Source organism: Pararge aegeria, chromosome Z (genome assembly GCF_905163445.1).
Source record: "Pararge aegeria chromosome Z, ilParAegt1.1, whole genome shotgun sequence".
NCBI lineage: Eukaryota > Metazoa > Arthropoda > Insecta > Lepidoptera > Nymphalidae > Pararge > Pararge aegeria.
In genome coordinates this window covers 15627535-15643687 of record NC_053208.1, presented here as the reverse complement: position 1 = coordinate 15643687, position 16153 = coordinate 15627535, and the positions used below count along the sequence as shown (strand labels likewise).

The following is a 16153-nucleotide window of genomic DNA, read 5'->3' as shown; positions in this document are numbered from 1 at the left end:
ATTTTATTTATGAGAACGTAAGTCTGACGCGTAAGACACAGTACACGGCAGGGCATTCGCGGGACCCTCGTATAACCTATAACTGGCGCCTAAACATTATAAAAATAAAAACGTTTTCAAATTAAATTTGTAACGCATATGTACGAAGGTATCACACAATGACAACACTATATCATATAATTATTTTAATATAATATGTATAACTGTTTACACGTTTAAAGTTGATCAATATATTTGAAATACGTACGCTACTATATTTTATGTTAGAAAAATACGAAATAATGTACTTTCAGTTAACATATTATATATGTTAATAAAGAACAATATGATTTATAAAAATACATCGTCCTATCCGGCCATAGACCTTGTAGACGCTAGTACCCATATCTTTTAAAAATCTATGATTTTTAAGGCTCTTGCACGTATTTGAAAAATATTTTACATAATTACATTATAAGTAGCATAAATCACTGTTAACTTCTATATTTTATAATAATATTTACAGGGATTTCTTTTAAATAATTATTTGTACTGGTACGGCCGATAAAATCAATGCAGATATCTTTTTTTATAACATAGAGATAAACATTTTAATGGAACAACTGTAAATTTTTACGTGATTTTATTGTGATTTTATCATACCTACATGTGATATTTATAGAGATATATAAATATAAATATATATTTTTAGGGAATTTCAAATATAAAATTCAACAAAGTCTTAAATATTTTCAGCCCGATAACTAAAATAAACTCACATCCTTTCCAAAATCGAAACACGCGTAAAACAGATGGAAAGTACTCTGCGGAACTTGTCGAATAGTAAAAGAGGCGGCTCCTCCGAGTACATCCCACCGAATGCTAAAGTCATACAGTAAGATTGTGTAGTGATGTACGAGCGGCCGGTCGCGGGCGGGGTCGCCGCTCCTACCCCGCCGGCGAGCGGGCTGCACGCAGGGGCCAGGGCTCCGCAGGCCCGGGCGGGCGTGGCGCTTACAAGCCCTGCGCCGGCGCAGACGGCACCACACAACTCGGTTAAACTACTCTTTACACATATATTATCGCCTCAACTAACAATAAAACGGTTCATCAAATTTCTTCGTTTAAAATCACAGACGCTTTCCTAAAATATGTATTGTAATATTTTCCGTCGCTACGCATCAGAGTTAAGACAAGCTAGTTTTTATCTAACATAGAAAGGTACTTATTTTAATTGAATTATTGATAAATCGTTAATAGACTGCTCAATAAATTAATGGTAGCTACACGAGGGAGATGTTAAATATATTTTTTTTTTTGTATATTTATGATACAGAGATTATGCAGATAAACAGTAAATTGTCTTATCTGTATTGGGACTAGCCGCGCGGCGCCGCCGGCCGGCGCTTGGCGCAAAATAACTTATTACGTTTAATCACACACCAATTTAAACTCTAAACCTAAATAATAAGTAATAATGTTATGATAATCCATACGGTGTCGGAGCGCTAGGCGCTGTTGCGGTCATCCACTTTATTCTGAACTGGTATTTCAAGATCTGAAAGAAAAAGGTGCTACTTTAATCAATTAATTACGGCGAATATAGCAGTTATTCGCCTTGAACCAGAATCTGTAAACCATAATGTTCCATGCCATTTCTTAGTCCCATCCGTTAAATATGTGCCCCGGAACTGAATCAAAGGGCAAGATACCACCACCACCTTCATTAAAATTGATAGTAGATTAGTGGAAGTAATAACAAGTCAACTCTTTTGGCTATCTAGCACCATTGGACAGCTACTATTGGATATACGAGTCACTCTCTGAATTCTTTAATGCTCTAATCAAAATGTTAAATATTCATTTTTTAGATTTAGATATAAAGGAACGAACAATGAATATTGCTTGTGACTTTTATCTGAGATACACAGGGGCTCCAAAAACACCAATTCTTTGTTATTAAAAAAATCTATTGTTTCATAATCCTTTTTATTTTCGACTCTATTTTCAAACATTAACCACAAAAGTTTATTTCATTTTTGATAGCATCTACGTTGCACCTTTAGTACCCACCCCTCACTCGAAAAGTGATATCATTTTTACATGAAAAAAAAAATCATCATGGGATGTCGCTCTGCTTCAAGACTCATAATTCATGAAAAATTAAAGGAAACAGTGACAAATACAATATTGAATGCAATTAATCCAGTTAGCCGCTTTATGTAAATGTGCATAATTACTTTTTGTCATTGCTTCAGATAACGAGACACGAAATCGTTATTACAGAACAATTAAAAATAATCAGCGTATGTATAACCTTAAAACAAAAGCTAAAACAAAAAATAATATTGATAAAAATAAAAGTGCAAACTAAACGATCAAGCCGCATTAGAGACGCCTCCAAAGTAAATACTGCCGTATAAAATATTTGCCTTAAACCTCCATTACTGTGCTGTAATATTATATTGCTTGTGAAGGTGCTAAGAGCAAGTTAATATACAAGTAAGGTGCGGTAAGTGCGACAGACCGTTGTCTCGGCCGGGATGCTTACTCTAGACGGGCGAATGCGGCTCAATCGTGTCGTTCGGCAGGAAACCGCACCTGACACATAAAGAGCATATGAAGACAGTCACATCCATAATGAAGCAAAACACGTCCTTTGCAAAATGTATTGTTTTGTAAGCGGTGCTGGAATATGTTGTTTTCAGGTACTACGATTGTTTATGTGTTTATATACAGTAAGTGAGTTATCCATCCATTAACTACGTCGCAGTTAAGAGAGTTGATGGAGCGCAAGTTGGGACGTAACTACCACGAAGAATCAACGAAACGAGAGCACTTATGCGCTCTTTGTATAGTTTACCAGCTTTACGGTTGCTTACAGCATACCACCGATTTGAATAGCTTGCTCGCCTAATCTTTTGTTAGTTTTCTAGCACTGGAGCTTGTTATTTTAGCACTCTTGAATAGTTTGGCACTTTTACAGCTATTGACTGCTTTTGCTTTATGTACAGCTAACCAGCTCTAGCACTTTATAAAATTTGCCATCGTTAGTATTTCGTATAACTTGCTATAATTAGCGCTTTTTAGTTTGCCAGCTTTAGCACTTTTGTACAGCTTGTAGCTTTAGCACTATACATTTCGGGACTTATCAGTTAAATAAGATACTGCTTTACATTTTTGGGACGTGATGCGAAAACAAATTGGTGGTTAACTATAAAAGTTACGAAAATAGTGCGTGATAACTAATTTTTCACGGATACTTCATGTCTACTGTTGTCATGTTTACTCTTAATCGAAGATCTTGGCATTCAATGTGGTGCACAGGATTAAGGAGAAATCCTTTTCATATCCGATTTATATTGTTTAGTGTAGCTTATGCTTATGTCAAGTACAAACCATTTGTGTTGCTACAAAATTCTGTGATTATTTCGCTACTGTAGGTACCGAAAAAATATTAAGTATAATTCAACAGAAAAACTGCTTTATTACAATCAGACTAAGATGACAGGACATGAACATATATGAAGTAGAATAGGAATCAAACGTAGAGTAGAAAGTGTTATATGCTCTGGGTGCATGATTGTATGCATAAGATATTATGAACTTTAAAGTAGTTATATTAATTGTTCATATTAAATTACCCCTCTCTTTTAAAATCGTTAAGGTGGAAATAGTTCAGTTGATTATATGTTCCCGCTCAGATTGCCTTAAAGCTCCCAATTTTTTTAAATCTATCCTTTAGAATAGAATGTATACTTGAATATATATTAACCCTGAATAAATATTTGGTGATTTGAACTAAGGAAATTAGACAGTGTTCTCAGAAACATAATGTTATGTGGTAACATGAATATGGCTAAGTGAAAGGCGGTTTTTTATTATATGTGTGAAAATATATAAATCGATCCAAGCTCTTGCCCCAGATATCTCCATCCAATAGCCCTAAAAGTTCTGAAGCTAATATAAATAGATCCTATGTTGGACTTCATGACTTAAAGGTTAACATAATATGTATATTCTAATGAGAAGAGAAAAAGTTGTGTCCATAAAAATCAACACCCTCTTAATATACACTAGCTTGAACGTTGTCTAAAATTTTTAAGATCTGATCAAGGTTACGCTTGAAATCTATTGCTCGATGAAGTATTTAAATTTATACAAATGAAATCAAGCGCAAATCTCAAAACAATCAGAAACGATTTTATTCAAGCTTTCACCAAGCTCTTTTGAGAAGGTTCTTATTACTATAATCATTATTATCGTTGTGAGTGTCATTAGTAACGAAATATTGAACATTTCGGCAATTTTTATGCAGTTGTCGCTAGATGGCGCTACTTGTGTAAGTTCTATGTTATCTGTATGGAAAAAATTTAAAATTATTGTTTTTAACTAATATGCATTTTCCAATTACTGCGTTTTTTGAATAATAACTCAATTGTTTTCACTGTCGCTATTCATATGCAGTTATTATATCAATCCGAACGCCATCTGTAGAAAGAAATCAGAAAGGGCAAGTCTTAGACTTAAGAATGGTTCGATTTATCCTTTTGGGTTTTCATCATTTTTTCTTTTCATAAACTACCCCAGTATTGAAGCGAAGAAAACGATAAAATATATATTCAGTCAACATATTTTTGCGTTTCTTTGAGAAACGCAAGGCCATGGCTTTATGTATATGCATGTATATATATTTATGTTTTAGATATTCTTCTCGAGAGGAAACAGTCTGAAGGATAAATAAGCTCAATCTATATATATATATGAATATATGAATGGAGATAAATCGCGTAAATTTATTACAAACAGGTCACTGAGAGCGATGACGTGAGTCTCGTAGATAAATGCGAAGTGTGTAAATACATTATGCATCCCGAACGGTCCCCGGTGATATATCCACGTGAAATCGGTGAACCGTTGCTTTATAAATAGAAAAAGTGTGCCAACGTTATACAAGTGAATAAACTCGAGTGTAAACAACAACAGGAGTACGTTGTAACTGAGAATAAAAGAGGGGGTGATTTATATGTCCACACTAATAAATATTTTGAATACAAAAGCATGTGCATCTATTTGTTAGTTAACTTTTCAACATCTGACCCAAGTTTATTAAATAGAGGTGTAAAGATAATTAATATACATGTTAAAATTTTTAATCGAGTTATATATTGTAACGTACTATACTTGTCATTTCTGTGTGGAATAAAGAGAAACTAACAAACGCTTCCGCATTAATGATTTTAGTATGATAGTAGATGTATTTATTATTTGAATGTTCCTAATTGATATCATGGTGTTATAATAGCAACAAGTTAACAGGATCTGTAAGTGTATATATTGTGGGCTGTATTAATATAAATAATGCATACAAAAGCAGTGTAGAAGTGAGATTATAGAATTGCCAGTGTATATTGTTTGGTTTCTGTAAGTTTTTACCCACTACCACTATTCTTTCCGAAATCATAAAATTGTATGTTAAAAATACCAAAGCCAAACAAAGTTAAAACTGCGCCAACTTAATCAAAGCGCACTTCCATTTATTACTTTTATTATGCACATTAATTTAAAAAAGGCATACAAGAATATGTACTGTTGTGATGACTGGCATAAATGAAGTGTTACATAATATAATAAGATTATGAATAAATAGTGATATATTTATATAATTATATAGGATAACGTACAATCTGTCTAGGGTCGAGGGGTGTTCCGCACTCCGGTTTACCATTTCGGCGCCATTGGGTCTAGAACGAGACAGAACGACTGCAGTTCTCACTTTCTGTGGGACTTTTATTTGTATGCTACATCAAGCCTCATATTCATACTCGGTAAAGTTCTCCATTGTAATTTTATTTTACTTGACGCGGTATTTATTTTATATACAAGGCTAGTTTAACTGGAGTACAAAGTCGATGGGGTATGGCAGTGTTTATAATAATGAAAAAAAATTGTTCCAGAACCATTTTACTGAGATCGATACTTTAAGAGATGTAGCAAGAAAGAAAGAAATTGTTAAATGTAGCTGTAGTTGCGAAAAAGAAATATGCAGAGACAACCATAACATCACCTGCATTAACATTTGACACTCGTTCTTACACTCACACACATAAAATAAGTGTATATGCGTTCGAGACATTTTAATAAGTAAGAGTGGCTTTATATCACTACGAGTCAGACCTTGACTGCAATCTCTGGTGTTAAGTGATGATGTAGTACTAAGATGGTAACGTGCTAACCTGTTTGGGGTATGGCAACCCCAATCGGTTCTAATCGCTGGGCGCCTCGTTTTTATCGGTATGGTGGTAGCCATGGCCGACGTCTCCCTATAGACAAATGTTAGCACCTCCTGTCCAACATAGCCTTGTACATAAAAGTTATATTCCATGTCAATCCAATTTAATAAATATGACAGGTATATACCAACAATCCAAATTAATTTTTCTTGAATTTGATATATAACAACAATCCAAATTAATTTTTCTTGAATTTGATAAACTGAAACCTTAACTATAAATTAACCTGAATTGTGTCCATAAACAGTACTGATGGGACAAAAAGGGAATGTACGGATTCTTTTGAAGTAAAAACTAGTCTTTTTAGCCGCGTTGAGCGTTTTGTAAGGGGATAAACTTATAGGTTCGCGATACCAATGACCTCGACATGCTCGTGATGTATTGCATCTGACAAGCGACGCTTAGTATAGCGGCCTGTGTACACCGTACATACGCATATATACACTGATACGTTACATACTCTAATGTATCATGTGTGGTTTGACTCTTTGGATGGGTAAAATCTTGTGATTTGAGTTGATTCTAGTGCGTCCATATTTTTGTTTCATTGTTTTGAGCATCCACTTTTGTGGTCAGTCCGTATGACTGATTTTTTTTTTTTTTTTTCATTTTATACAGGGACGCGTATGACCACAATGCCACCAGGAGGAAATTGAAGATCTGTTGAGGACACATCCTCAATGGGACTTTGCTATGGACAATTCCAATAAATAATCGCAATTCACTCTTGTCTCACTATGGAAAAAGGGACCTATTGATATAATTGGAGAGACACGGAATATAAAGATTCGCTTATTTCGTTTAACAGCGTCATAAGGAAGATAACTTCAAGCGAAAACAAAAATGAGGCATGAGGATTTCTGAATATGATTTGTTAATTTAATTATATCATAATGGATCGATTGATGATGGGTACAATACTCTGTAATAACTTTTATAAAAGACACATTATACATAGGCTGTACAAAGTACCATAATTGTATAAAAATATTATTAATAAAATGGAACTGGTGATATGTATATATTCCTAGCGTTCAGTGTCTTGGTATCTTTTATAATATTGAAATATATAACACGGCTGATCATCAAGATATTTTCTTCTTGTGTGAACTTCTCACTCTTTATCAAAGAGCTCATCCCCGTAACGCGGTGCGATAAAAATAAGTTTGCTCCAGTTTTTTTATTGAGTTTAGCCCAGCTATATATTTCATTATTATTTAAATAATCATTTTTAAGTTACATTGCACAACACACGTGAAATGGAAAGGACAAAACAAAATGTATTTAATGTTTTATGGTAAATACGATATAAATAAATATATTTAAGTGAATTTTATCGACGTTAATAGTATTATTTCGTTATTCAAACATCGGATATGGGAATATTATAAACTTTTCGATTCGAAGAGTATGACGTCATCCGAGCTAAACATCTTTATCACTGCAATTATAAAAACTTTGATGTTCGTGTCAAGCGGAATCCAGTTTCCTTTTTTAAAAATATTATTAAGTATTTAACTTGTCACGAAAGTGTGTTTGTGCTAACAGCGATTTAGGTATTTTTTGTACAATACATAAGCAATCTTAAAAAGAACCGCGTGTAGTAGACAGATGTCAAAATCACAAAGTTTCACATATGCTACCTAATTAATAACTCCTGCCTTATATCTATACACAAAGTAACCAGAGTTGCTATGCTACATTAAACACATTTTAATTATTTATTGAGTAAAAAAATAGAACATCTTTACATATTTCAAATTTGATTTCAATAAAACAGCGAAATTCCGTTTTGGAACAAGTTTTATGAATTGGCCCATTATATTACATCAAAATGTTATATTAATCCCATTAATTAATGGCTTTAGAATCATATTAATAAACGTAGCATAACGTTGGGACAGTTTGCAGTGTTTTTTTCACTCCACTTCATAGCAATTCCGACGTTATGCCAAGTTTATTAATAGTACCCATAATTGTTTAACTGTAACTGTGCATTGCAAACCTGGTTAACGTCCATTTTTTTATATTCAATCTATCTGTTAATGAGTTGCTTAGCAAAGTTGTTATTTGTTTTAAATTGTAATATTTTTCAGCAATAACTATGTTGCTAACTAATGAATCTATAGATAACGGATAGATTGAATATCGGGAATGGACACAAGTAATAAAATTTTAAGTAGAGTGATACGCAGGCAGTGATAGACGTCTGAGAAGTATACAACGGGTTCCCCGGACGTCTAATAAAGCCCACGAGAGGGACATGCCGTGGTGGTTTTTAGTTCGGGTAAACGAGTCCCACATAACCTCTGTCCTGCCCAAAAGGACAGAGGTAGCCATAAAGCTTTTCCACCATGACAAAAAAAAAAAAGGCAGTGCAAGGCAATAAAATAATACCTACTTGCGCTTAGCGTGTAGCATTTCCATGAGAAGGGTTTGTGTGGGTGCCTGTCCCGCGCAATGTCGCTGGTATAGATGCTCCTCACCACGGGCCGCTAGGGCGTGGATTTCGGGCACGACCATCACCAACTTGCCAAACTTATCCTGAAATTATCATCATCATCATGAGCATGTTAACGCAGCATTTCTGCACAGGCTTCCTCTCTCATATAACAGATAGTTTTAGAACATAGACCTACAAAGATTCTCTAATGTGGGTGGGTATATCTCGCTCTCCGATGTGCATTTTTTTTTAATTTTCTTTTATTTTATTACAACTTTATTATCGGCTTTCATTTATAGCTAAGTAAAGCTAAGTAAACATTTTTGATTTTTACCATCAAAACTCATCGACCTCTTTGGTAACCTCGGGGGTCACTTTATGAATCATTTGACTAGACCATCGAGGTAGACATTTTTTGCGCAGTTTTAGATAAGGCACGTACCTATACTCATTACAATTGCCACCTAATTATTTAACCGACTTTAATTAAAAGAGTTGACGCACTGTCTGAACTCACAGTGTAGGTTAACAATCACAGAGAATGTTGATGTTATTATATCTTTAAATGATTCAACTGATGGAATCTACATCGAAATAAAGGAAACATTGTATTCGTCAAACAATCAACATCTGTAGAAGAAAATTTTAATAAGAATACATTTACAATACTCGATGCGATCATGATGGATCATGTGATTTCTTTCAATGTAAAGATGACCTTAACCTCTGCTCTGGTTTATTCCACATTTTTTTGTAGGAAAATATACCTGTGAATATTGTGGTTGCCAAAAAATAAACACGGTAACTATAGTCCTAACGAGGCAGCTTCATCGGTATCATTATTATCAACCCATTGAATAAAGCAGTAGCGTAGGTTAACCCAAAAAATAAAACGGGAGTAGAGAATATCTTAATGATGCCCTGATCCAGTTATCTCCAAAGATTTCTTGTAACGAGTGCTTGTTTATTGTCGATTAGAGAGGGAGTATTTTCTTCAGTGAATACCTATCGATCAGTCGCCAATCTTAAGGACATCACATCTTTTAACGACAATATGTTTTTTTTATTCATGAAGCATTTTCTTAAGAATAATGGCACGTTCCTAGCTATCTAAATCAAAAAATCAGTCTGAGTGTTTTTTATCCTCAAGGATTGACTCTTTTGTGTGATCGCAACTAATTTGCGTAACAAAAAGGAACGTATTGTGCAATGAAAATAATACCAGACGATTGTATTATATAATTACCTGTATCGTAGGATAGCAAGTAAGCGTGTAGTCCAGAAGTGCAGCTTGTACTGTCTGGTACCCATCGCGGACGCACTTGCCGTTGACGATGCCTCTCACCTCTGAAACCCCAATACAGTTCTCTTCAAACAAAAACAACAATTTGTAGCCACGGTTCTAAGAGCAATGAACGTAAACAAAATGATCATAATTTAAAATGAAATGTATAAAGAAACAAATAAAAACGCATACAACTGTACATCATTCGCATCTCAAGCATAACTGATATAAAAAAATATGATACTGACCAGGGTTTAGTAAAAGCAAGAATTTCACGCAGATGTAGTCGGAAACGTCGAATTTCAGTTCAGCTAATTTATTTTGTAGCTCGTTGAAATGATCGGCGAGGCCGGGGACGCCGAGGAGTCCGAGGCAGAGCAGGTCAAACTTCTGTCCATTGTGGAGGGTGGTCTCGTCAGGTAGGCCATTGTGCATCCGCTGGTGCAGATGGTCTAGGACTAACATGTCGGACCACGAGTTCTGCAACAACTTCATTTGGTCGTCGACCTGCAACAAAAGACAACCGCATTGCTACACGTGGAAACCTACGGACAATAACGCTTCTCGCAATATGTATGACAACATCTTGCAAACAGCTTCGACAACCAATACGGAGCCGCCGAGTAACGAAGTGAATTGTTAACTCAAATAACAATTCGCCAGCGAGGTTAGTACGTCATGATTTACAAAGAGAATATTATTCAAATCACACTCCACCCCGTTACTTGTATCAATCAGTCGGCTCCAATTGGAAATTGCAAACATGAGCTATACGTATTTGCGGCGTAGAGTATCGTGTGGAGCAATTAGTGCGTTCTGCCGTTTATCACCAATCATACTTTGTGACCGTCTTTACTGCCCGCAAAAACTTTATTCAGTGTAGGTCCCTAAAAACGCTTGTGCCAATTACATTAGCAAATTGTGTATGTTATCTCAAACCGCGGCGCTATCTGACAAGTCGCGAGCGACTCACGGCGTCATTTCGTGACCCACATTTAGAGTTGCATTAGAATACACGGGGCGGTGCGCGAGCGCGTTAAATTTGCCGTTTACGAAATGTTACAACTGAATTTTAGAGCTCGGAGCTATTGCCACACCGCACGCCGCTTGCTCAACGATGAATTGAGATTGGACTGTCAAAATCGTACTGCCTAATCTATCGAAATCATGGCGATTGATTAGATTAAAATGTGGTGTACCTATTTTATGTAATGTTCAATCCTACTTCATCCTGGAGTCTCAAGAATTTTTTTATTTATTACGAGTTACCCATCGCAATAAAGGATTAGGAAGTATTAAGAGACTTCCTGACTTAAAGCCAGATCTGATAACCTATACTTACAAATCGTTATATGTTGGGTCACTTTGCTTGCATGTTACTTGAGACAATCAACAGAAAATGGTACATATTATTTTTTGTAGTTCTGATTTGATCACATAGATATATTCCGAGGATAGCTTTATCCACGAGAGCTTTACAGCTTTTGATATGTGCTTCATACCTAGCGGCCGTGTTTAAAGATTTTTAAGTTGGTATTTGTCTGAGGGATGTATGACGAAGAAAATATCACCTATTCAAGTTTGAGTTGGAGGCGATTTGCCTCTTTGAAATTGGAGCCACCTATCTCTACCGTATACCCTAGGTATACATCAGTGCAGAGTTCACAAATGTTACAAGGTGAAGCGGCATTAAGATAATATTCGTTCCCCTTCATGTTCATTATAAGAACCACCTGTTGATAAACCCTGCTGTGATAATGTCCCCTGTAGTATTTGATTACTTTAAAATCAACAACTCAATTCCCTCATTTGTCGTCAATTGAAAAGCGAAGATTTCTTCGTCTTGTTAAGATAATATCACCTGATTGTAAGTAATGATACAACATGTGGAGCGCTTCTCTTGATTTGAATGAACTCTATTACATGGGGAGACTAATTCCAATAGTTAGATTACTCAGCGTGAGCTTTGATATATATCTTGCAAAAAAGAATCATCTGTAATGAAATCAAAAAATCAAAGATAGTGACTGTAACTGAGTAAGATATCCTGAACTTCTTATTAGAAAAAAGCAAAAAATTTGCATAACTGGTTTATAGCGATAGTCACATCTTCTAATCAACTAATTCGGGCATGGAATCCCTATGACAATAAGTGCAGATACGAATTGCGGATGTAGCGATGAACACGTCTGGCCTGGCGGTTTTATTCCCTCCGTACCTCGGTAGCAGCCAGCCGGGCGGACAAGCGAGCTCACACTCGACGCGACGTATCGTACCCAAATGTAGGTCAAAGTCGCGTCAACCGCGTAATCACATACTATTGGATATCGCGTGCACAGCTCTATCTATAGATAAATTAAAGTTTACCTCAATAATTATGCGTAGTATTGGCTTACACATAATTAAAACTTGGCGCCTTTGTGAAATTGATATACACGTCATCGCCAACTAGAATTTGAAGCTACCAAACCGAATATAAAATACCTATTGTGCAATGAAAATGGGTCAGGAAGTCACATTTGATAACTCAAAATGTCGTCGAAACAACAATGGAATTTTCCTAATGAACAATGATATCTATCCCGACAGTTGGTTTCTACTCTAAGAATGAGTTTTTTTTTATTTAAGTTATTTTTAGTTAAGTTAGTTATTAATCTCGCAATTGGCTAAAACAGGCATCTATTTTATATAAAAAGGGTGTCTTCAGAAACCTTATGAAATCGATCAAGAAGTAGAACTGACACTTGAAAACCAATTAAAAGTAACTAATCCCAAAACCGAGACCGCTACTCACCTACATAGACAGCACAATGACAGAATTACCCATTTTTCCATAACCCGTTGTAATAGATTGTCATCATGAAACAAGTAAACCAGGCTACGACTATTATCAAACTAATCGTTAATCGTTATGTAAGAGAAAGCCACGCACAGCTAGTTGCGTCTCCGTTACCGGCGGTTACGCGCGCGGTAAAAAGTGCTTTCTCAATTCTCGCGGCAACTCGGCCACGGGCAATGTGTCAAGTGCGCCGACGAAAGTGCAACGTTGCCGCTCCGCACGCCCCGTTACATCATATCCGTCTGGAGAAAGCGTGGGTCATCAACATTGCTCTCGGGTCTCGACTCACCATTAGCTTTGGCTCTACATGCACGCACTATTGTATACTCATGAAATCTCTGAAATATTTAGTTTTCTACGTATTCGTGTAGAGTAACTACTCTGTAGGCAAGTTAAACTATATAGATTCTAGGGAGGATAGTGTAAATAAATGTATGCAAGGTATAGATTCGTGTACGACTGCCGTTCGTCCTAATTCTGAGAATGGGTCGTAAACATGCGGCGGCGTCATTTAGAACAAATGAAAATTGCTAGTTGTGGATTGGAGGCTGTGTGCTGGAGTGAGACGAGGTGAGGTGCACGGAGCGGCAACGTCGCGCCTCCACGTGACCGGCTGCTGCTCTTGCGTAAGCGTACAACAACCACGATACAACTATTGAATGACCGCCGGTGCCGGCAGTCGCCGCGCCGAGTTCCTCGGCTGGCTCCTGCTGATTGATTGAATTTGAAGCTGAGGCCCGAGCCGCCCGCGCCGACCGACGAGCGAGCCGCGAGGTTATCGCCGACCATACGACCATTTTTTCCACCTCTACTTCCTGATATCACACTTTACCCGGCAGTTCAAAACAACTTTCCTAGTTACATTATTTATAGTTAAGTGATTAAACAGGACAGGCGCTTTTGTTACGTTTTTTTTAATGGCGGTAAACTGTAGGTAACTCTGTATTTTACGATAGAGTAAGTTATTCTTACACCCGTATTAACAAACATTATTTACTATAAAGTCTCACAGTACATGCGATCGTAGTCTGGTTTCCATCAATTAGATTATTGAAGGATGACGTGATATCTAGTAAGTAAGGTTTGTGAATAAGGGTGTTAGTCATGTAATGTGTAGGCACGTTGCGCGTTTGTGTAGTTAAATGAATAGCGATTGAAACGGCAGGCAGCAGGCGGCACGCTAGTCGTGGGAACTTGACCCAGTTGGTAAGGGGAGGCGCGGACGAAGCGAGGTATCGATTGCGACCAACAACACCGCAACGCTGCATGCGTCACTCACGCCGCTTCCTACTGGTCGGCCTCCACACGACACGCTACGCTCATAGGATCACAAACAAATCGCAGTGCTAAAAACATTATCTCCAAGTTGGGAGTAACTATCGCAGAGTATCGCAATGCAACATTCGCGAGCAGTTTGGTGTCCACCAGGAATAGGGCTGAGGGATTCGGGACGGGATCTTTGTACTTATCTGGAAATTCACCTTTAGATACTTAAAGAACACGGTGTTTCTCGCCCAATCAACTTGAGAGAACAAATTTTGGTCCAGCACTTTGCACATTAATTCGAAGAGATCGACTTCACACTGATTGTAGGTTTGGCTCTGCAAGAGTCCGAAAAGGGAGTTTTGCCACTCCCGGTCGTCTATCGTCTGTACGAATTCTCTGATCATGGGTGAAACACGGAGGGTCTCCGTGCTGGTGGGCTCCGCGGTGCTGGAAGGGGTGGCTGCGGCGGTGGCAGGCGCCTCGAAGGCGAACCCATCCGGCGACGCCGAATGCGGGGAGTGCGCGTCCCATTTGTCGTGCGACGGCAGCGGTTGCTGCTGCGAAGCCTGAGTCTGCGCCGCCAGCAACGCTGGACCCGGCGAGGACTCGGGAGACGACGTCAACGACGACACCTGCGGGATCTGGATCTCCTGTTTGACCGGCACTGACGCGTACGGCGATCCGAACCCGAGCACCAGCGACCCATCGCCGAGCGAGCCGCGTAGAGTTTGCACCGCGATCTGCCGTTGCCTCATCATCTGCAACTTGCGGGCGCGGTCTCTTTTGTACATGGGCCCGAATTTGTTACGTCCGCCGCGCATACGATCCGCTCGAACGGCTGCAACAAACATTATATGTATTAGCTACATTATCACAAATAATAGTTTAGCACAATTGAGAATAAGGAAAAGCCAAAGAGAATTAGAGCATGCTAGTTATATTTTATATTGCACATTGTTTATCTTTTTTTATAATTTAACTGTAGGTACCCTAATTGCATACGTGAATCAGTGACTCTAGTTCTAAAACTGTTATCATCTGAATTAAATGTTATAACCTAAAGAACTAGAGTATCTTGAAGTCTTAAGAGAATATACGTTTAAAATTTTAACACATAACAATAAACATCTACCGCATCGGTTTTAGATAACGCGAGTTCTTATCAGCATTCAAACTACATACATAACATAAAAACTGCGTGCGTCTGGGTGGGATTAGTACAGGTCACAAATTTTTTAATGTTTATCACAGATTTATCTCATGAGCATGTCGAAATTCCATATTAGGCAAGGCAACAGGATCTATGGGAATGAATTCTCATTAAGTTGAAAAACATAACTTGCATGTTAAGTAAGATTATTCAAATTTAAACCATTATCTGCTGGTGACGTATGCGGAGTTGTGGTTATAGAAATATACTATATACTAGATACTGACAGTTTTTTTTGTTAATTATACCTGTAACTAGCTATTCTCTACTGTAACCGGGTTAAATAAGGTACCTGACTCATAGACGTAAACCCCTCCAGTATGTCCCGGTAATTTAAACTATTCATTATCTCCTAAACTAAGCGACTAAATAACACACCTACTGTAAAGAGCAAAGTCGACTTAAGGTTGTTATAACAATAAAATTATTCTTTTTTCTAAGGAATACTATTCCATGCCTAGAATGACTATTGTAACACGACACAAACACGACATGAAATGCTTTATTATTGCTAATTTTAAAAGATTAGGTATATGGCTCCACGGAAAGCACTAAATTTTCTCAGACTAAAATACTTTTGTAGTAAATAATATTGGGAAGCAATCCGTGCATCCACCGGCTTCTCCTACCTTAGGGCATGAATTAAATGTAAAAAACATACTGCACACATCGTATCGATAAATAAATAAGAAATAATTAAAGTTACTTTAAATAAGTGCATTTTTAAGAATTTCACTTGATATTATTTATGTCGACAGAGTTAAGATTTTTTATATTCATTAACGTTCAACAATTAGTGTGACGGTTCACAGTCAGTTCAAAGTTTACGGATCACGAA

At 37.1% G+C, this 16153-nt stretch overlaps 1 protein-coding gene across 3 annotated transcripts in view; it reads right to left on the bottom strand.

The window, feature by feature from the left end:
* Window positions 1-704: 704 nt before the first annotated feature.
* The window catches only part of LOC120636351 (nuclear hormone receptor FTZ-F1), a 140203-nt gene continuing 124754 nt past the window's right edge, over window positions 705-16153 (bottom strand). The window contains exons 3-9 of one of the 3 annotated variants that reach the window (XM_039907793.1): window positions 14321-14943; window positions 10249-10507; window positions 9962-10062; window positions 8674-8816; window positions 5664-5723; window positions 2531-2580; window positions 1489-1537 (exon numbers count right to left, since the gene is read on the bottom strand). In XM_039907793.1, coding sequence (XP_039763727.1) covers window positions 2532-2580; window positions 5664-5723; window positions 8674-8816; window positions 9962-10062; window positions 10249-10507; window positions 14321-14943 — 1235 coding nt within the window. In that variant the 3' untranslated portion in view covers window positions 1489-1537; window position 2531. Of the gene's footprint in view, window positions 1538-2530; window positions 2581-5663; window positions 5724-8673; window positions 8817-9961; window positions 10063-10248; window positions 10508-14320; window positions 14944-16153 lie in introns of all 3 variants that reach the window. The other 2 variants (XM_039907794.1, XM_039907795.1) reach the window with 2 other exon arrangements.